General features: G+C 50.7%; 5 protein-coding genes across 5 annotated transcripts; 1 reads left to right on the top strand and 4 right to left on the bottom strand.

The window, feature by feature from the left end:
- Positions 1–751: 751 nt before the first annotated feature.
- K460DRAFT_430064 (MFS general substrate transporter) lies at positions 752–3187 on the bottom strand (the record flags this gene model as incomplete). The annotated part of the gene is made up of 10 exons (XM_040938317.1): positions 752–1373; positions 1426–1613; positions 1667–1818; positions 1868–2196; positions 2262–2355; positions 2405–2509; positions 2561–2625; positions 2677–2752; positions 2801–2884; positions 2939–3187. 10 exons carry the CDS (start codon positions 3185–3187, stop codon positions 895–897), a joined length of 1821 nt encoding a protein of 606 aa, XP_040787777.1. The 3' UTR covers positions 752–894.
- Positions 3188–6397: 3210 nt separating this feature from the next.
- K460DRAFT_105049 (uncharacterized protein) lies at positions 6398–8769 on the bottom strand. The gene has a single exon (XM_040926518.1). It carries the CDS (start codon positions 8522–8524, stop codon positions 6851–6853), a length of 1674 nt encoding a protein of 557 aa, XP_040787776.1. The 5' UTR covers positions 8525–8769; the 3' UTR covers positions 6398–6850.
- Positions 8770–14103: 5334 nt separating this feature from the next.
- K460DRAFT_376685 (transcription initiation factor IIE, beta subunit) lies at positions 14104–15097 on the top strand (the record flags this gene model as incomplete). The annotated part of the gene is made up of 2 exons (XM_040934905.1): positions 14104–14875; positions 15081–15097. 2 exons carry the CDS (start codon positions 14104–14106, stop codon positions 15095–15097), a joined length of 789 nt encoding a protein of 262 aa, XP_040787775.1.
- Positions 15098–15480: 383 nt separating this feature from the next.
- K460DRAFT_355055 (carboxypeptidase S) lies at positions 15481–17235 on the bottom strand (the record flags this gene model as incomplete). Its single annotated transcript, XM_040931847.1, has 1 exon — positions 15481–17235. One exon carries the CDS (start codon positions 17233–17235, stop codon positions 15481–15483), a length of 1755 nt encoding a protein of 584 aa, XP_040787774.1.
- Positions 17236–18786: 1551 nt separating this feature from the next.
- Positions 18787–21540, bottom strand: K460DRAFT_311365 (uncharacterized protein). The gene is made up of 3 exons (XM_040930186.1): positions 20564–21540; positions 20253–20503; positions 18787–20206 (listed from the first exon to the last, which is right to left on the bottom strand). Exons 1-3 carry the CDS (start codon positions 21047–21049, stop codon positions 19162–19164), a joined length of 1782 nt encoding a protein of 593 aa, XP_040787773.1. The 5' UTR covers positions 21050–21540; the 3' UTR covers positions 18787–19161.
- Between the last annotated feature and the right edge of the window lie 73 nt (positions 21541–21613).

Raw genomic sequence — 21613 nt, 5'->3', positions numbered from 1 at the left:
TGATACATGTAAAAGCGCCTGTGGAGTTCCACTTTTTGGTTCTAGTCATCCTATTCGTCAATGAAGTCGGCACAGATTTGGGGGCTTCTCACATATTCCAACTTCCACGGAACCTCAACCTTCCATTTCCCGTAGTCGTCCGGTGGTTGCTGACGTAATTTAGCACATCATATACCGAGCGAAATAGTATCTATTGTCCTTACAATGATTTGGAAATTGCCGATCCCGAACCAAGCCGCAAGTTGCTCTTCAAGTATCCTTCGTACTGGCGTATATCGGCCCTCGATAGTTTCTTCTATCATCGTGGCGCAGAGAGGGATATTCCGTACAAGTTTAACCTTTCGCCTTTGTGACGGCTTTAAATGGCTTTCTGTTATCGCATTATCGCAAGGCTTTCTATATGGCAAGCAGGAAAAGTAGCGATTGGGCATCGATGGCCGGCCAGCGCGCGTCGTCAAGTACCCAATCTCATGCGCATGCGCCATGCTGCTGCCCTGGCCACTCTAATGCTGCCACGTCACTTCCTGTGACTTGCAAGGCTAATTTCTAGGCCCATTTGAAAGTGGCGCACGAGGCTAGAGCGGAGGGCTGACATGAAAGGCTGACTCGTAGAACTGCTCGGAAAGGCTGATTGTAATATTATTTTGACACGAACAAACTACTTGATAACGGAAGCTTGCTAGTTTTGCTCTTTGTAGCACACCTGTTCTATCGGAATATATTGAGCAACATTATATCGATATGGTTACAATACGACCCCAGACACTGGAAGACCTCGATCACTATACTGCGCATAATCTCATCTATGGCTGTATCTTAGTGAAGAAATCATTAGTGTCCTAACCAAAATGACTGGTTGTGCCTTCTCTGGAACACAGTACCAATCCGACGGCGTTACTTCCAAAATCTCAACGACTTCAAGTGAATTCTATTTGCTGGCTCAGGGTCCATGATTTCAGCTTCTGCGTTAGGCAAGCTCTGTTCGTCGCCTAGTTCAGGATTGCGAATACAGAGGCTGAAGACAACCAGCGGTACGCAGAGACCCAAACCAGTCATGGTCAGCATTCTCTGGGTATGCATATAGCTCTTAACTATGCCTTCTCTCACTGGCGTACCCATAGAGTAATTCTTCGCGTATTCAAATGGCGACGCCGAGATGTGATGTGCGACGTTACTGGTGTTGTACGGTGGGGGAAGATTTTTGAGTAGAGTAGGGATTAGGGTCTGTGTCCAGATAGCCCCAGAAACAGCACTACCAAAAGCCGAACCGATGTTGTACAGGGCGAGGTATAGAGCCGTAACGACAGCAAGGTGTTCGTGCTTAGTCGCCGCCTGTATGGAGACTTGGGTAGGGTAAGCGAAGAGGCCGCCGGCTAATAGGGGTTAACATTCTAGTAACGAGAGCAGGAATAGATAGGCCCTTACCTATGCCGAGGAATATCTGTCCCCCAATAATTCCAGCGTGACTAGAACCATCTGCTCCACCACGATATCTATAGAGGACACCAAATGCAGCGAGAAAAAGAAGGGTGCCCAAGACAATGAATGGCTGTACATAACGGACATAGCGCACAACAAGACCTAGAAGTGCGCCCGTAAGAACTGAGCAGAAGCTTCAAAGAGTCAGTAGAGAACGTTTACCTACTTAGCATCTCATGAAACTCACCTATAGAGAGAGGTAATCCGAGTGGCACTCTCAATAGACTCATCGAATGAAATAACAAGAACTGTATATAAAAAGTTGCCTTGCACATTCCAGCAGAAGTTCAACATCAAACCTATTCCAAGAGCGCCCCAGACCGCACGATCTTTTAGGAGCTGTTCAGGTAATTAGCGAGGCAACCAAAACTTGACGTGGCCAATTTACCTTGATTGGGAGCAGTGAAACTTTCGCGAACCATTTCTCCCATACGATCCATAGGGGTATGCACAAAAAACCAAAGACCAGAGGTACAATGATTCTGGGCTCTCGCCACTGCTCCCTTGCGGGTCCGGCAATTGTCAACGGAACGAGGATCAACGAAAATGTAGCAATAAGGAAGAGGATGCTTATCACATCCAGGTGCCAGAATAAAGCCACCGCAAAGTGCCACGGTCTCTTTGTGTGAAAGCGATACTCGCGTCCCGCAAACCTTTCAACTTTATGCGCTCGAACGTAAGGGATAACGAGGGAGGTAATCAGCAGAATAGACGCCACTGTGAATCAGTCAGCCTTAGATCGTATGAAATCGTTACAAAAAAGAAACAGCGGACAGCCATACCTGCAATCAAAATCCCCCACATGCCAATTGCCCAACGCCAATCTGTAATCGAAAGGACGGCCTTGCTAATTTTTCCGCTAACCCAAGTATTGATCTAAATATATGAACATCACCTTGCTGTATTTGTGCGCTCGAATACGTACTAGGAAAGGCAGCGTTGGAATATATGAATAGGCTAGTCGAGATTTCAAAGTTGTAATGTCTGCGATAATTATTTCCAAAAGCAAAATAATGCTAGTGAGCCCAATCTAGCGTATGGTCAGCATCAACCCATGTTTCCATGCATGGATTGTCCAAACCTGGTGAATTACGGCTCCAGCAAGAAATCCTTGTATGTTATGGCAAGTGGCGTCGATAATGGTACCTGGTTGGAGATTTTCAGTTTCAGCTTCACATATCAATTAATCTTGCATACCTGTGATATAAAACAAAACGCTCACGACAAGTAACTCTAATCTTCCGAAAACATCCGCGATTTTAGCAGCCGTCGGCTAGCTCTGTCAGTTGCGATAATCGAATGATCCCAAAATTTGCCGTACCTGAGTTGCCGCTCCTATCACACTGCGGAGGATATTGATCGTTGCAAGTGTTGAGTGGTTTCCGAGACCAGACGTCGCATACGGCTAATGGAACCTTCAGTAATCTTCTTGATATAGCAGATATCATGTCTCACTCACCTGGTACACCGGTCGAAGAAGATTATCAAGACCATAAACATATGCGACAAGAAAAATGCTAATGAAGATGCGCCAAAGATCTTGCCAGCGATCTGGCGTAGTAAATTCTGCCGTGATAACTTCCATTCGCCTCACACCGCGGCTGGCGTTCTCTGTGAAATCGACATCATTAAGACTAGGATTGGTTCCAGAGTAAGAATTAGTATGTGACCCAGCGCGAGAAACATTGGATCTATCTGCTTCAACCATTTCTCATTTGGCGGGAGGGACGATAAGTGTGATCTGATGGTTAAGGGTAGTTTTCATCTGATAACCGATTGCGGCGGAGGAACCCATTAAGACTCACATACATTGACGCCTTCTTTGCCTTCTCGTCTCACCATGCATTTGGAAGCGAATGGCCCCGTCGAGGCTGCATGCATGCACGCCAAGCAGACGGCGTTTTCGAACCTCACACACTGCCAAGCGAAGTAAATAGGGATCGGTTGGTTATCATTGAACACTTCTCTGTCGGCGTCGAACAGAGATTGGAAGTTGTGGCGCAGCGTTAAGCGCTGATACAAAACATGTTACTGCAGACTCTATTGCTTTCACGCTCGTTTGTCACATATATGCATAGGTGGACTGTAGTTGGAAAGCTGCCGGGGTCATATTCTCCCAGAAACATGTGTCCCAAAAAGGAGCACTGTCATCATCGCCAGTAGATCATAGCATACTCAAACAAGGTGTAGACAAAAGACGTAAGCCAAGGATGGAGGATGCAGGTATTGCCTAGTTTTGCTTGCTGCTCATGCACGCGGACCGCGGGGGAACGGAACGTTAGCACACTTCACTTTCCGGTCAATCAATATTCAGACCAGGCTGTAGCTACGCTGTCGTGCTGTAGGTTGGAAGCCAGCTACTGGGTTCCCCTTCCGGTGAAGCTCAAGCTAGTGCAATATTGGTTAATTGAGGATGATCTTCTCCTGAACGCCTCTCAGTATTTGACAGGCCTTAGCGACCCAGACGCCGCACGATCAGCTTCGTTCACGTGTTTCTCCGCTATAATAGGCGAAGCAACCCCTTCTGCATAACAATCTTATGCAAGCTGATATTGCATTTACGCCTTTTTGTCCTTGGTCGCTGTGTAGAAGCCGAGGTTGACGTGGATGAGATAAATGCACGTAGACTCCGCGGAGGTAGCTCTTACCCACAAGCACATGATTGAAACATCTTCCTGAAGGTCCTCGCACCCCTTATTAAACAGGTTGATCGTCCTGTTCTAGTCACATCGTAGTACGTATTGTGGCACCTACCTTCGATAGAAGAGCATGAGGGCGACAGGAAGAGCCTGCAGTTTCACCCAAATACTTCACAAACATCCATTGCCATTGCCAAATACGGGGACACTGCCATCAAAACCCACTAGAGAAGATATAAAACAATAGTCTCAATTCGCCGTGTGCGACATGTAATTTCGCGTCGAAATGAAAAGTGTTTGCGTCATCGTGCACATGTCAAAGCGTCTTCCTTATAGTACACCTATAAAACCTTCAGAGTCTCTTATGGCTACTAATTTATCTTCAATTCGGAGACATCGTAAACTTCAATAGATCCCATGCCCTCGAATCACAGCTTCGCCGAGTAGATGAAACGTAGAAAATAGAGCAATTGAGCGCACTGTGAAGAAGCTGAATCAAAGAAAATGTACAAAAAGAAATTCCAGGATATAGGCACCAGCCGGTCAGTAATAGTTATGAACTTATAAGCATGACTCTACTTCATTTGCTATTGCTTATATCAGCCCCAAGGTGAACCTCCTTGTCCTTTGAGGATAAACTTCGCACTCAGCCCTAAGTTCCTTCTTCTCGCCTCTTCATATTTAACTCTAGTTCCAATTCCTAGATGCAGAAACCATCCCAACGCAACCAACAGCGCCGGCCATATTACGCTTCCTCCACTCCCCACTCCCCAATCACCACCTCATCGCCCAGCTCGACACAACACACCCTAAGACACTATCGAGTCTCAAAAAGAGGGCAAAATTCGCCATCAACACCGTCCGATTCGCCGCATAGCTCGGAAGCTGCACATACGCATACAACCCCGTCGTAACCAAAGTCTTGGGCCGGGCTAGTCTTGCCGTAAGATTTTCGCCTAGATGCTTGAACGCGAGTAATTTGATCGGCGCTGCAATGGCAATAACCCCTAGGGCGGTTATAGTGTAAGACGACCAGGTGAATAGCGAGCGGGAAAGGTTATCTGGGTTCAGACACAGTATTGCAGGAGGAGCAGAAGGATAGAAGGCCGTGGTAAGCGCGTGCAGGAGACATAGGGATAAGGTAATGAGGCGTCGAGCTTGAATGCCACGGGAACGGGTGCCGAAGGTATCTTGCGGGAGGGATGCGGGTGCGGAGGAGTCCAGCAGACATAGACAAGATAGGCGGCTAGGAGGAGAGATGCGGCGAGGCTGAGGTTTACGGGGTCGTCAGAGGTAGCGGATATGGTTGCGATAGTTGGAACTTCTCAGTTTGCGATTTTGGATGGGAAGTATATAGCAGCATGGGCATAATTTGGTATGACGGATAACAAGCTCTGAGTGGGGCTTCCGCTGGGCTTGTCTCTGACTTGAAGTTGTAGAAGGAATACGTTCGAGTTTTCAACATCCAATACGATAACTTCAACAACTAGAAGTAAAAGCGAGAAAATGATAACAAGAGGGCAAAGATCTGCCTCGTAACGCTTCTCTATACCCAATATGTTCTCAATTACGACCAGGTAAGCCGCCCATGAGGAAAGGGCAAGGCAAAAAGGCAAGTTCCTGCCTTAAGGCTACAAGCCAACGGCCAACCACACACCCCATCGACACAAAACAGTGATGGTGAAGTTTCAACACGAGAGAGCAAGCCCCATGAGGCTGAAAGGCATGCCCGCACAACAACCCTTGATTAGCTTAAAGCACGTAATATGACGAAACTCCGGGATCACAGTGTTGACCGGAGAAACGCCATGATAACTATTATTAGTAAATGCTCGAAAACACTTGTTTTGTGTCATAGAAAGCGAGAACGGCACTGGGAGACTCGAAGGGTATATAAGCAGCTTGCCTAGGTGCCCCCATGATCTGGTCTCACATTTAAAAGCCCCCGGATCTCATGTTAAAGCAGTTTTCAACACCTTCCAATATCGATAGATCCTTTCACCATCATACTTATTGTCGTCTTCTCTCCTCTATAACGAGGCTAGACACTACAACTAACAAAGCTGGGTCTGTGAAATGGTAAGTAAACCCATCTATAGTACTACTTACGTTAGCCTATTACAATTCTATTTCAACGTTGCTAACATCCGTCTCTAAGCCTCTGAGCTGGACTTGGCGAGGCGACTGGCGGACGGTAACATGGGACGTGGAGATAGGACACGTTAGGAGATGACACGGAAAGCTCTATGCTAGTAGATACACGGGGGTCTTCAGTTCACGTTGCCTAGAAGGGCGGTTCTATCATTCGAGGATATAGAGAGTGAATCTAGACCCCACTTTCCCTAGCACGAACACGCTTCGATATGAACCTCGTCTGCTGCCAGTGAATCAGACAATCAGTCCGTCAATTATCGCGTTATACAATCGATCTTTAGTATAACAGCAAACCTTATAAAAGCTCAAATCGAGTGAGGGTTTCAGCAAAGAGAAGAAGAAATACCGTGCGTGGTATATTCAGTACAAGCTCAGAAAAATGCTATAATACATAGCTGTTCCTATTCGGAGCAAACCTTCGCGCTGAACCCCCTCATTTTACACACCCATACCGCCTTTTCTTGTAAGATTCGCAAATGATGATGAAAATGCCCCGAACCCACAAAGGAAATATAGCTGGCACCATGTTGCTACCCATAATTTTCGAAACATATCTCTTCACCTCAGTCTTCTTCAACTCACTCTGTACCTGAAGCTGGCGCTGCACCTCCTGCTCCGCCGCCACCGCCTTGGCCGCCGCGTCCTCGTGGGCGCTTACCTCCACGCGCACCGCCTTCACTGTCGTCCTCCGCACCACGCTTCTGCCCTCGTCCAGCACCAGGCAGAAACTGCAGAGCACTTGCGTTCAAACCACCTCGACCGGGGCTACCTTGATTCTGCACATTTGCTTGACCTTGAACATTGTGCGCTTGTCCGCGTCCCCGACTACCTCCCCGACCGCCCCCGCGTCCAATCTGCGATACGCCAGGACCTTGGGCATTGGTACCCGGGCCTTGGTTCTGGTTATGCTGTTGTTGTTGGCCGCGACCTCGACTGCCTGGGAGAGGAATGCTGGTTGCACCGCCGCGCGGAAGGTTGGACTGAAGGACGCCCCGAAGAGCTTGAGGACCGGTGCCGACGCCATCGCCCCGTCCGCGTCCGAATTGCTGTTGCTGTTGTGCAGGAGGTACCTGTGCTTGTCCCGTAAAGCCGGGTTGTTGAAGCCCTCGACCCATTTGATTCTGTGCTAGAGCGAAGGGATTCGGTGCTGTTCCGTGACCTGTTTGGAGGAATGGATTGGGCTGCTGCTGTGGTGCAGACTGAGTAGCAAGACTGACATTCGTATCGTTCGCTTGGGAAGAATTGGGTGTTGTAGCTGCGGCTTGCTGTGCCTGACTTGTTGACGCATTTGGAGTCTGTCCTGGTGCGAGGGGCTGGACTGGAGCATGTTGATGTGCCGGAGCTGGCACCTGCGGCTTTACCGGTGTATTCGGTGCAGCGGGAGGATTTTTCGCTTGTTCAGTTGCAAGCGCCCACACCTTGGCGACTTCCTCCGTTGGTGTCTCCTTGGCAGCTTTCTCAACGACGTTGCACTTGTTTCTGTAATTAGTGATCGTCGAGTCCTTGATCTTGCTCCTCATCGTGAACATCTTGTTCATAGCTTCTTCCTTCTTCGTCAGGGCCTCTTTTAGCGCCGCGTTGTGATCAGCCTTGACTTTAGTCCACTCCTCTTCCAGATTCTGAGGCTTGCTCTGCTCTGGCTCTTCCTTCACGGCTGCGGGAGCTTGTAACGACTTCTGAGCCTTAAGCTCCTCGACTTCATTTTGCAACTTTGCGAGCGTTTCGTTCTTCCCCTTCATCGCCTTGTTCATGTTGTTTTTGATTTGTTCTACAACAACCCTCTTAGCTCCAGGATTGGTCCTGATCCAATTGTTGAGCTGATCGTCGGTAACTGTTGGGCGCGGTAGGTCTTCGGTGTTGACCACACCTTCGGGCACCTGTTGGGCGGAAGGTTGCTGGGTTGGTGTCGGGACGTCTTGATCCGCTGAGGCATTGTTGGATGTACCAGTGGTGGGCTTCTCATGGCGGAGACGCTCGATCTCCGCTTGGTGAGCCTTCTTCAGAGTATCCAGTTCTTCATTGGTCTCTGATCGAATTTTTCGGACTCTACCGTTCGCCTTCTCCAGAATAGCCTCTGATTTTGCTTCACGGTCTTTGACATTAGTCAAGCGTCGCTCTAGGTCAGCTTCGAGGTCTTTCAATTCAGCTTCGCGCTGATCGAGCGCGGCCTTGATCGTAGCAGACTGCTCATCAGCCTGTGCAGCATCTGCCTTCGTCTCGTTTTCCGTCTCATGATTGGTGGAATTCGTCATGTCTAGCTGCGTCCGCAAGTCCTCGACCTCCTTTCGCGCCGTGGCGAGTTCGTCCTTCAGGTTTTGGATCTCCTCAGATGTACCCGGGGCTGATGAAGATTCGGCAGCAGCAGTATTTGATGTCGGCTGCGAAGATTGCTTTTGTGCTTCAGAGAGCTCATTTTGAAGCTCAAGAATGCGATTGCCTTTTTCAGCCTATGATCTAGTTAGGAAAACATGCAACTCAGTAGTATTAAGGTCGACTTACAACTTCGTTATCAAGGCCCGTCACCCGGTCCTTCATCAGGGAAAGCTGGACTGCAAGGTTTCCAGTTTTAGCGTCGGCATCGTTGGCCCTACCCCGTGCGTTGGCAGCTTTCTTTTGGGATTCCTCTAAATCTGCCTGCAGCTTTTGGAGCTGTGCGCTGGCTGGGTTTGAGTTGCCCTCATCGATTTGTCCCTCCTCACTCATGTTGACGTCCGTAGTCGTAGTGTTGGTGGCGCTCGCACGAGCCAAAGCTTCGTCGCGGGCGGCCTGCGCGGCCTCGAGCTCCTGCTGAGCTGTTATGAGTTGCGCTTGAGCCTGTTCGTATTGCTGTTGGAGTACGGTGAGCTGCTCTCGTGCTTGGCTGGCCTCCGTCTGCGCGGCTGTAATTTGCTGTTGTGATGTTTCGAGCTCTTGCTGGGCGGTTGTGAGCTGAGCCTGCAGCTCGTTGCGTTCATTAATGAGGCCGTCTATCTCAACTTTCTTTGCTGCCATCTTGTCATTGTGGATCCTATTGAAGCCCTTTCTAGCCTTCTCTTTCTCGTCGGCAGCGACTTCTTTGATCGTGGCCTCTCGCGTGTCCTTGATGACAGCTTCCTGTGCAGCCTCAACAGCCTGAATCTTTTCATTGAGACTGTTAACCTGTTCCAGTGCCCCATCGCGTTCCACTTGAAGATCCTCGATCTTCTTCTTGAGATCCTCGAGGTCCTTGGGGTCGATACGATCGTACCGTTGGAGTACATCCTGGTGACGCTTCTGCCAGCGGTCGCGGTCCTCCTCAACAGCCTTCAGGTGGCCAGCATTGAGCTCAACATCGCCCTCCAACTCCGACACGCGTGTTTGCAACGGCTCAAGTTCGCTTTGGAGATCCTCTACTGTCTTGATCTTCTCCGCAAGCAGACTTTGGAGTCGGCTGTTATCGTTCCGTAGAGTTGTATTGCTTTCGCGGAACAGGTTGAGCTGCTCGACTTGAGATTGTAGATTATGTAGGCTACTACCACTCTGTGAGCCTTGAGCCTTGGACTGTTCAGCGAGTAGCTTCTCTCGTGTCAGATCGAGTTGGTTCTGGGAGTGCGTGAGCTGTTGCTCCAGGCGTTTCACTTCCTGGTCCTTCAAGTTCAGCTGTACTTCCAGTATCTCCTTCTCACGACGAAGATAGACTTCAATGTCTTGTAGATTGCTTGAGCCAGGTCCAGCACTGCCCGCATCGCCAGCAGCTGTGGTGACACGGTCGTTCTTCAAAGTATCGATCTGCGCCTTGTATTCGTCGAATTGTTTGAGCAATGTCTCGTTGTACTGTTTTAGGTCCTCATGACGACGCTTGGCTTCGGTTATTTGTCCTTCGTACTGGCCTTGAGTTGACTTCCAGTGATCCTGGCTTTGCTCTAGGGTGACACGAGCAGACTCAGCTTGCATCCTGAATTGTGCAATCTCGGTCTTGAGCTGATTATGCTCGTCACGAAGAGTCCGCAGGTTCTTCATAGTTTCGCCGTGCTTATCCAGCTCATGCTCATAGTCTTGTTGAGCGCGAGCTGCAATCTCGGCTTGTGATTTGACCAGATCTGATTGTGCTTCGGCCTCGGCCTTGTAGTCGATCACATCATTCTCGAGTCGAGTGATCTCCGCTTCAAGAGTGTCCTTTTGCTGGGTGAGTTTTAAGTTCTCTTGCTCATGTTTGCCCCTCAGCTCTGTAAGCTCTGTAGTGGTCGTAGCAAGCTCAGAGGATATTTCCTCTACGCGTTGCTGCAGATCAATTATGGTCGCGTCTTTCTCTTGCTGTGCCAAGGTCAACTCCTCCTGGAGTCGATCATGAGCCTCGACAAAGGTCTGAAGTCGGTCCTCAGCATCTTGGGCTATGTTCTGAAAGCCTTCGATTTGAGTATTGACGGCTTCAAGATCTTCCTGTTTGCGCTCAATCTTGCGTTGCAGCTCCGAAAGCTGTGCGGTGAGCTCCTCTTCGCGGCTGACTGAATCCTCCTCTTCATTTGCTGATCCATTAGTTCGTGGTGTTGGACGCGGCTGGAGTGACTGTACTCGATCTTCGGCCGATTGGAGTTGCGTTTGCAATTCTTTGATGCGTTGTTCAAGCTGCTGGCGAGTTGACTCTGCGGATGCCGATTTGACTTCAGCATTGTTTCTTGCCGTAATTAAATCATCAATTCTCCGCTGCGCTTCCGAACGCTCGTAGTCGCGCTGCATTGTAGACTTCTTGTGGCCCTCAGCTTCGTCTTCCAGTTTACGTCGTGCAATCTGTAGATCTGCCTCGAGTTTGTCATGGCTGTCCTGAAGTCGGCGTCGGTTCTCGGCGTTTGTCAACTCCTGTTCGTTACGCAGGCTCTGGATCTCGGATACCATCTTACTCAACCGATCCCGCTCGTCCGTTAGCTCTTTGGTTCTGTCGTTGAGACGGGCCTCGATCGTCCTTGACATGTTCTGTGACGCTTTCAAATTTACCATCTCATTTTCTAGTCCTTGGATTCGAGTAGCGGCATCAGCAGCCTCCTGGTCGGCTTTCACAATCCTGTCATCCTGCTTGGCTAAAGTCTTCTGGACGTTGTTGTAGCGTTCTTGAAGTGTGTCCTTCTCTGATTGCAGCAACTTGATGGTACCTTCGAGGCGGCTGTACCGATCTTGCTCCCGTCGCACTTGTGACTCGAGACGAATCTTCTCACTGTGGAGCTGGCTATTGTCTTTTGTCAAGCTGTCTACCTGCGTTTTAGATGTGACGCGATCAGTAGCGCTCTCTTCCTTCAGTAAGTTGATATGGGCTTGGAGGTCTTTGATGAGCTTATCGTATTCCGGAATTGCCCTCGGTTGAGGCGCATGCTCGAACTGTAAAGCGCCTCCGGCAGCTGGTACAGACTGTGCAAAAGCAGACGTAGCCTGTGAATCGGATTGTGATTGACCACGGCTAGTGACAATGCGGTAGTACATATCACGCTCTGTTTTGAAAGTTTGTGAGCGGAGATTGAGCGACTTGATATGCTCCTCCTTCTCAGCTACCAGTGAGCGCAACTGGCCAAGCTCCTCAAGGTCCTTCTTATGTTGCTCCATGCTGTTGCGAGCCTCTTGCGCCTCGTGCTCTTCTCCTACTTTGCGAATCGTGCGTAACAGCTCCGTATTTTGATGTTGCATTTCAGCCAAGTCCTTGTACAGAACGAGGTGCTTGGTGATGGTGTTTTGCGTAGCAGAATCGTTTGGCAGGAGATGATCTGGCACCTGATTGTCGACGGCGTCGAGAATGAACTGTTTCTGCTCGGGCGGGAGGGTGTCGAGTCCATTCTGTTCCGCCTCGCGTCGCCACACAAGCGACCGTAGCTGGATTGTCATATCCTGGACTTGGTGACGGAGAAGTGCACACTCGTTGTGAACACCTTCCAAGTCGCCTTGAGCTTTGCGCGCGTCTCGGCGTGCTGCTTCCCTCTCTTCTATAGCGTCATCCAGGAACGTTGAGAGATCGTTACTCTGGGCGGTCAGGGCATCGTTCTGGCGACGAAGATCCTCGAACTCAGGCTGTCGGCGCTCCAGCTCCTCGAGCATGTCATTAACCATGGTTGTCTGCTCCTCTACCTTCTGCCGCACCTTACGCATCTCCGTCTTGAGGTCAATGTTCTCCTTGAGTAAAAAGGTGTTAGAAGGCCCACCCCTGGACTGCGAGCCCCCAGGCGAGAAGACTGCAGGTGAGCCTGCCCTAACGGGCGTTCCAAATGAACCGTTCATGGCATGTCGCGGTGTCCCCGGGGGGCGTACAGACGTTCTGAATTCAGTAGCTTCACTCTGGAGATTTTCGACGAGGGTCTCCAGCTCAGCAATGCGGGCTTCGGCCTCGGCGACCTTGTTGCGTTCCAGCTCGACATCAGCCTGCAGTTGTCCGACCTCGGCAGCGGCATCGTCCTGCAGCTTTTCAGATTCCCGCTGCAATTCTTCCAATCGCCTCTTGGCCGAGTCGGCAGTCTGCTGGTGCAGCGTGGCTAGTCGTCGCGCATTGTCGAGTTCGATGCGAAAGTCGGACGCAACTTTAGCCGCGGAATTCTCCAGTTCCTCGAGTCGTAGGCGGTCCTCCTCAGCCTTGCCCTTCAACTCATCTACATGCTGTCGCAGCAGGGTCTCGGTCCGTCGCAGCGAGTCAATCGTTTCGGAGGCGTCTGCGTTTTCGCGCTGCAGCTGGGCGATTTGGGCGTTCTTTTCCTTGCGATATTTGCTGTAGTCATCAGAGCGCGTCTTGAGTTCGGCGGTGTACCAGTCGTTATTCTTGCGCAGCTGCTCGATCTCCTGCTGCAGGTTTGTCTCGCGGAATTTTACGTTGGTCGCGGCGTTCTCAAGTGCCTGGTTCTTCTCTTCAAGCGAAGCTAGCTGCTTGCGCAGGTCGACGGACTTTTGGTGTTGCTCCGACAGCTCCTTTGCCAGTCGATCGTGTGCAGCCACCTTGGCTTCGTGCATAGCGATGGCATCGCGGTTGTGCGACTCGAGCGTCTTGATGCGGGATTCGAGGGCTTGCACTTCGGACGTTGAGTTGGTGGTCGTAGCCTGGAGAGTGTGCAGCTCTGTTTCGACCTTGTGCCGTGCACTCTCTGTCTGTAGGTTAGCATACAGCATAGGGTCAATCGCTTTGATATCACACGCACCTTCTTGGGTCAGTTTCTGCCGCAGCTCATCGGCTTCTTTCAATGCCTTCTCGGCCGTGGCCTTTAGTGTTCGCGCGCGCTGCTCGCCGCTCTGGACGGCTGCCTCGAGCTCGACATCGGTGCGAATCTTGTCTGACTGCAGGTCATCGTATGTGCGCGCCTTGGCTTCGATCTGGGTGAGCAGCGACTGGACTAGCTCGACCGTGGGCTCAGAAAGTAAAGACTGGAATGTCGTCTCTGGGACAGAATAAGACGCGGCCAGGTAGCCAGCGTCGACTGCTGCCGCCGCCATGGTTGTGTGTTCAATTACCGAATGCCGTCGCGCATCATCGAGCTCTCGAAGCTGGTCGGAAAGGGATAGAAAGGAAAGACAAAGGAGCCTCGAGTGTTGGCGTTGGCGCGGACAAGGAATTGGAGCAGCACCTTTGAAAGTCGCGAGCTTGGTTGTTTAATGACAGGCAGGTCCCGCACAGACCAGTGCGCCAGGGCTGCATGCGCTCATAGCATCCTCTCCAACAACCAACCTATTGTTCCTTCACTCGATACATTCACTCTCACCCCACGCTCTCTTCACCGGCCCGCTTCCCTCCTTCATCGCTGTGCGACTCTTTAGCTAGACGCTGCACACAGCAATACACCACTCTACATCACGCCTCAGCTGCCCGCTTCACTTATCTGGACTCAGTCACTACTCACCTCTACCCGTAACCATGTCCTTCCTCAAGGCGAACTCGTCCTCGCGCATCAACGCACCCTCGCCAACGCCCTCCAACACGTCGGCCAGCGGCGCAAAGCGCAAGCGCCCAGCAGAGGGAGCATCCACCGTCGTCTACTCGCAGCCGCAGGACCAGGGCACCGGCGAGCACGTCTACACCCGCCTCACCTATGCTACCGACTACCTACGCGGTCACCCGACAGAATGGATGACCTTCGACGACATCATGGGCTTCCTCAATGTCCCGCCCGGTAATATCCAGCGCGAGCAGCTCCGCGCCCTCATGCGCGCCGATAATCTCGGGAACCGCATATCATGGAACGCTCGCGATGAAACGTACCGCTACAAGCCCAAACTCAACATTCGCAATGCTGCCCAACTCAAGGGCTACTTGCAGAACCAGAAGTCGGCTCAGGGTTTAGCGATCAAGGACCTAAAGGATGGCTGGACCACTGTAGCTGACGACATCAAGGCTATGGAGGACAAGAAGGAGGTGCTGGTGAAGCGTACCAAGGACGGTGTGCCAAAGACGGTCTGGGACAACGACCCCTCGATCATGTATCCCATGGACCCGGAGTTCATGAACGAGTGGCATAAGATCGCAATTCCACCCAATCCGGATGATCTGCGCAATACGCTCATTAACGTCGGCTTGACAGCGGCCAGCCAGCCCCGTCAGATCATTACAGGGTCTAAGGGGAAGAAGAAGCGAACTATGCGCCGTGGAGGCAAGCAGACAAACACCCATATGGCACATATATTGAAAGGTATGCTAATCTATTGTTTTACCTGCTGTTTATATATGTAATACTGACATGGACAAAATACTTTTCTGGAATGCGAAATTAGAACTCTTGTACACGCATTGCGACGGCGTTTGGGATTACTTTTCACGGTTAGTATACCCTGGAGTGCTTGCACAGACCCTCAGAGGGCGAAAACGTCGAATAAGCTTATATACATGCGGATTAGAAAGGACTCCACGGTAGGTCAATGGCTTGAATGAAAACGCACATATCGGGCTTAGCCACATGTGCTATTTGCAATCCTCCAAAGTTCAAATCTCCTTTTCAACTTAATCTCATACGTTTCTTACACACATCCCACTTTGCATCTTACGGAGGCGTATACATATACGCCCTATCTTCCCTTTTTAGACGTAGATTCCCCTTCTTGTGACGATGATCTAAACTGTAAGACAAGGCTACAATATGCCTTACTCGACGTAGCCAGTAAGATGCTATTATTGCTCAGTATGAGTAGTTTTAGCCTGAGCTCTACTACACTTTAGGCCCCTCTCCTATCTATCTATTAATTCCAATATTACAACCCTGGATATGCTTCTACATTCTCATCGCTTGCATTCACACCCTTACAAATCAGCTTCGTCCAAGTTCCTAATCCAGCTCCACATCCACCTCACAGTATCAATATGCGCCTGCACACCCACCTTCTCATTCACAGTATGTATGTTCCCTAGGCCTACTTGCTCCTTGTCCCAGCCTGGTCCGTATCTGAAGATATGCTCGCTCAAGTTCCAGTAATACCGCGTGTCGGTGTTTCCTGTCATTATACCCGGCGCTACTAGCAAGTCCTTGCCGTACAGGGCGCGCGTGGTACCTGCGAGAATGGAGAACGGGGTAAGTCGAGTGTTATTGGACGATGAGTGGATTGACGTGGGCGTCACTGGTGCGGGTTCCAGAACCGTGTCCCTGTACGTGAGTGTGATGCTCGAGGGTGTCTCGGTGCCGTTGAAGGCGTGGAGGGTGAGGTTATATTTGTGCGCGATTTGGGCGGCAAGGGAGGCGATGTGCGTTTTTATAGCTGATGAGCTCGATCCGACGTTGATGCGATGGTTGACGGTTATCTGCGTGCGCTCGGGTAGCGCGTTGGTCTTTACGCCTCCATGGATGATGTCAACTGCGACTGATGACGTGAAGAGGTACTCAATTTCTGGTCCGGCTTTTGCTGCTTCTATAGCCAGCTCATCCTTCTTAGGCTTCTTAGAACATGTCTGACTTCTCGACGATCGCTTCTCTAGCAGCTTCCCAAGGTGGCGAGGAAAATTAGGTGCATGCTCTGCGCCGCAGTACAGAAGGTCTAGGTACGGATTCTCATCTGCGAGATGCGGCTCATAGGGCTTAGCTTCGATTAAGGTGATGAGTTCGCTAGCCACTCCAATCCCGTTGTGCTTAGGTGGGATACTCGAATGGCCTCCTGGCATCCTGACGACGATCTCGACATCGACGGCTCCTTTTTCAGCGACTCCGGGTATCGCAAAATTCGCCGCCCAGCTCTTCACATTCACAGCTCCCTCATCAATGATGGCAGCAATCGAATTGTGCCCAAGCTTCGAAAGGAGGTAGGCGGACAGATGCTTAGCACCCTGCTGGCCAGAAATTTCTTCGTCAAACCCAAATGAAAGGATAAGTGTCCGCTGGGGCGCAAAGTCTGCCGAGATGAGCGCCTCGACTGCCGATAGAATCGCAATAAGCTGGTTTTTGCAATCACTCGCCCCTCTTCCCCAGATAAACTTGCCATCATAGTGGCCAGCAAACGGAGGAAATTGCCACTGTCCTACTGTGCTATCTGGAACGGGCACAACATCCTGATGTGCCATCAATAGCGACGGTTTTAAACTTGGGTCCGTGCCTGCCCACGAGAAGAGTAAACCATGCTCATGGATCTTCTCCAGTTGAAGAGTCGCGTGCGTCAGCGGATAAGTCTTCCTAAGATAGTCTGCGAACGAGTAGAAGATGTCCCATCGTGGATCTGCGCCGACATCGCCCATATCATCGAAACTTTGGGTTGGTATTTGCACAGCGCCCGATAAGCGCTTGATTTCGATATTGCGGAACGTCTCAGATTTCAGGTAGCTTTCAACATTATCCAACTCTTGCGTAGTCCGTCCCGGATGTAGTGGATCGACTTGCAAACATCGTGCCTTCGACTCGAAGTTGCTTGGGTTGAGGTACCATTGAGGCGTTGCACGCTCGTTGTTGTAATAGCGAAGGCAACCCCAGCAGGCCAGATAGAAGAGGGCGAGTCCAAGGATGCGTGGGCCTTTGAAGCTCCTTCGCGTACTCTGGGACACGGTGGGTGTTTGCTCACCCCAGTTCTTTGCCATGGTGGTGGTAGTGTTGATAAGAATGAAGACCGTTCTTGCGGGGATAAGTGACGCAAGATGCACCAGGCTGGATTAGGAAGGCACTTTACACCACAACAACTTACCAGTATTGACAAAATCGCGACATCCGTATTTCGAACAGTCAACTGAATTGAAGTGGTATGTGCTATGCTTGTCGTAGCGAGCGCCAGACTAACTTTCCAGCTTCAGATCAGTTATGTCATTTACCTTGATCTTTTTGCCTTTCTCAGCTGCATCTTTCATACACTCCGTCATAAGAGGATTTTCAAAGCGCATACTCCCTAGTTGAGCTGTCGCCGGTTCTGTGAAAGTACTTTGAGTGCGGAGATGTTTGTGATTACATTGATTCGTCAGTGCTCGTTACAGAATCTGTACTCACATGGAGATGATATAAAGGATGATTCAGCATTCTATCATGTGGTGTTGGTATTTTCCTTGCAGTCTTGCCATTGTACGCTGCTTTTACCCAGGTTGTCTCCTGCAGCAGTTCCAGTCTTAGTGGCCGAAAATTCATCACGGGGGATCCCGAGCACGAAACAGGCAGTGCTCATGCGATTGTGTGCCTCGAGACAGGACTCACTGGTCGGTGGTAGAACCGACACACCTGGCATTGAGGAGAGAAGCAGCCAGAGCCACTTCTAGCCGGCTAGTGTAGGCGGCCACATTGAACGCATGTCGGTGCCTGGCGAAGCCTGCTCTTGGGCTACAGGTTGGGACGATTTCCCGTGGCTTTCGCCGCGTTGTAAGTTCCAGCTGTCTTTGGGAGAGCATCTATGGCTTGCGAGCCCTCTGCCTGTCCAGTCTGGTTTGAAAGCGAGGGTCTGCCGACTGGCTGCTTACTCTGCTGCTTTTCTGGCATGCCTTGTACGGCAGTAGAGTGTAGCCCCCTATCCTGCTTTGCGCGGAGACGAACCATCGTCTTGCTGGCATTGTACGCCTCTTTAAGACACGCGGGCTCCAGGTGAGGCTGTAGATGCAGATCACCGCACGACGAACACGCCTTGCGCTTCTTTCCTTTGGCTTCGTAGTTAGCCTTAGCCTTACGACGGAGCTCTAGCTATCGCTCGTAAGTTTTGGCGCGGATCTCAGGGTCCAAATCGCCATGAAGCCATGGGATTGCCACGGTGATATCGAAATTGACGCGAAGGCTGCCCTCCGAATCGAACCGTCGCATGCCATCCGTTTCGGTGGATGCGCTCGAGCTCGCAGGGTCAGCACCTGCCTCTTTCGAGACAGGCGCGACGCCTCAATCAGGAGGGGGCAGCGTTGGTATCAGCTATTTTGGCGTAAACGTTTGCGCCAAAGGTTTGCGTTAGGGGATGGTAGAGGAAGACATTTTGATGATGAAGAGACTTTTGAGAAAGAAGGGGGTAGATGAGTGTTGTGGGTGATACTGTCCCTGTCCTGTTGCGGAAAAGGTTGAAGGCAGGCGAAAAGTGTAGAAAGCCCTAAAAAGTCCGACTCTACGGTGAAGTGAAAGGTAAGCTTTTATCACCTTTAATTCGTAGTGTATTTGGTAGCTAGAAGAGTGTCGCTGTTGAAATATTGAAAACTGTCTTCGCTAAGTCTGGGGATTCAAAATGGACATGCCAATGAGTTTCGGCGTTGGGAGTATACATAGAATTGTACATGAGAGTATATAGAGAACTTATCTTTTATCGCACCGCATCTATGGTCGATGAACTAGCATTGATGTGATGAAAGAACAAACGCCCTCGACATGAGTGTAAATAAATGTGATAAGGTGGTGCCGGAGTGTGTCACTAGTACAACAATCCGACACTAAATAGAAGCTTCACCGCAATGCCTGCCAGCGGGAGCCATGAAGGGACTCTAGAGAAACCAGCCACCGACGGCGAGGTAAAAGATAGTATACAACTCAGGGTATCAAAACGAGCGACTAGATTACTTTGAACAAAGCACCTTCCGCATCCATACGTTGCCGTTCTCTTGGTCAATGTCCTTGCTCAACTGGCTATTGGCGCGTCCGACGTTCACAAACTTCGGCCAGGTATTGGTTAGGACGAGGTATTTGATCTCGCTCTCAGCAGGGTCGAAAACCATCTCGGTGAACGCTTCAGGAATCTTGACGTCTGCGAGCACCTCGTCTACGTAGAGATCTTGCATGCGCGATACCGCTCTAAAGTTCGCTCGGCCAAGCGCGTCGAGATTGACGCTCGACTGTAGCTCGGTGGTAGAGCTGTATGAGCTCTTGCGATCGTTGGGCGATTTGTGTACCTGATCAGGCAGAACATTGTCGAAGGGAGTGGCGTTGTCAGATGTTGAAGAAGCTAATGAGTGTCTACCACTACGGTAAAGCAGCGTGGCGGCTGTTTCAAAGACGTTGTGAAGCCGCTTCATCTCTCTGGATGATATGTTGATTGGGAATTCGGAAAATTCAAGAGATATGAAATGAGCGTAGATGCGGGTGGCAGCAATGAACTGCGTGCGACGGTGTTCTGTAGTGGAAGACTTCGGTGTGAACCAGTATCGTCGCCAATCTGCAACATGGGTAAGAAAGCTGACGTTCTCACCAGAAAAGTCCTTGAGAGCAGCAAACTCCAGAAGGGGGACAGCGTTCGTCCTGAGGGCGTTCTCTAGCGCGGTCATCGTGAGCATATCGGACTTGCGTGATTCGAAAGATTGCTTGCTGTTGAGGGTGTCGTCGCCTGTGGACCTGAGTGTTGTGTTGTGATAGGCACTGCTATTTATGGAGCTATCACCATCAAGGCCGCTTTTCGCTTGACGATTCTCCCAGTTCGCAATAGCTTCTAATGTCTCTTGACGAAGGCTGTTGCCCTTCAGCACATCCAAGATGGGAAAGCCAATGGCAAAGACTTCCATGAAGAAGATACAGACGGCAAACCATGTGGGAGCTGGAAAGACGGTGATCAGGGGGATAAACTGAGGGGCGTAGAGGCTTGCGAGCCAGAGAGGGGATGCAGGAAGTCTGACAACGTTAGCTCGAGTAATGTATATCGAGAGTGTTTACGAACCCAGCAAGACAGCAACAGATTGTCTGCAGCCGCCAACCATGGACGTCACGGATTCCACGAGATTTCCACAAGACGTAGGGCGCATAAATCCAGGACCAGAACAGCTGCCAAACGATCGAAAGCCACCACTCCCAACCCTTGGCGCAACTCATGCGCACTTCCATACCCGTGCCTTGCACGGTGTAGTTAAAGATACCGTAGCCTGAATGGAATTTCCTAGATCCGAAGAAGACCAAAACGGTGAGTGCAAGCTAGGGTGAAGAGTTAGTTACCGTGATAAATCTTGGAGGTGGTATGTCTTGATGGCTTACCTGAACCACCAACCCGACGCCAATGAGTACCAAAGTGCGCTCCACGTTGTCAGCCCGTTCCACACCGGCAACGATCCTCCTCCAACGACTATTAGAAACCTGCTGGGCCTTCTCCTCGTCAATTGACTGGTGATCCTTCAGTGTGCTGATGTGAGCGAAGTGCTTCTGGCGACTCGCAAGGTGCAGGAACTGGGTATTGGCGGCATGAAATAAGGCGATTCCTAGGGGAAGATAGATGCTCATTATCCAGAATTCCACATTGCATGGGAAGACAAAACGGATAGGGTAGGCGATGATACATAGATTTCCGTACACGTGTAGCGAGAGCACTCCTCCAAACATGAGTGGCAGCTTTCGCATCCGCAGTGAAGGCTGTTGGCGATGGGTCCAAAGGAAAAGCATTGCAGCCGCCAGTGTGATGTTCCAAGCAATGGCGAGACCTACGTAGGTCGCGCCTATGCGGTCGAGGCGCAGCTCGGGACGCATCGTGAAGCCTGCAGAAGTTGACGCAGGATGTGGGCAAAGATGTCAGTGGCAGGACTTGGATTGAATTGCCTGTGGATCTCAGTGGGCCTTATATTAGAGCGATTGCCAAGAGGGAGCTGTCCAGAGCATATTTTCCGGCGAATTGATTTTCCTAGGTCGAAGGCTGCAGAGAAGATTCCCGCTCCCCTCTTGGTGGTGCTGAGATCCACCTGAGATCAAGTAGTCGGTCTGGCTAAGGGGAAATTGGCATACCTCCCTTGCGCGGGAGGGTAGCGTGTTTTCCTCCCAATGAACGAGTATCTATACAGCCTCATCCTAGGGATAAAACACCTTATGCAAGGGCTGGATTACTAGTTCAAGCCTCTTTCTGTCGATAGGGTTAGAAACCTGTGCATAAAGACTAGCAAGGCTGCACAAGTCTACAAGAGGGAATAGCCAATAGAGAGAGCCTACGACAGGAAGAAAAGAATGCCACGCTCGCACGCTGAGGGTGGAGGATGTGTGCGATGAACCAACGTTGACGGACGTACTGCCAACGGGGGCTAGCGCCAACGGGTGACATCT

Source organism: Cucurbitaria berberidis (genome assembly GCF_010015615.1).
Source record: "Cucurbitaria berberidis CBS 394.84 unplaced genomic scaffold K460scaffold_3, whole genome shotgun sequence".
Taxonomy (NCBI): domain Eukaryota; kingdom Fungi; phylum Ascomycota; class Dothideomycetes; order Pleosporales; family Cucurbitariaceae; genus Cucurbitaria; species Cucurbitaria berberidis.
The sequence above is the reverse complement of the archived record's forward strand: the minus strand, read 5'-3'. Positions and strand labels throughout refer to the sequence as shown.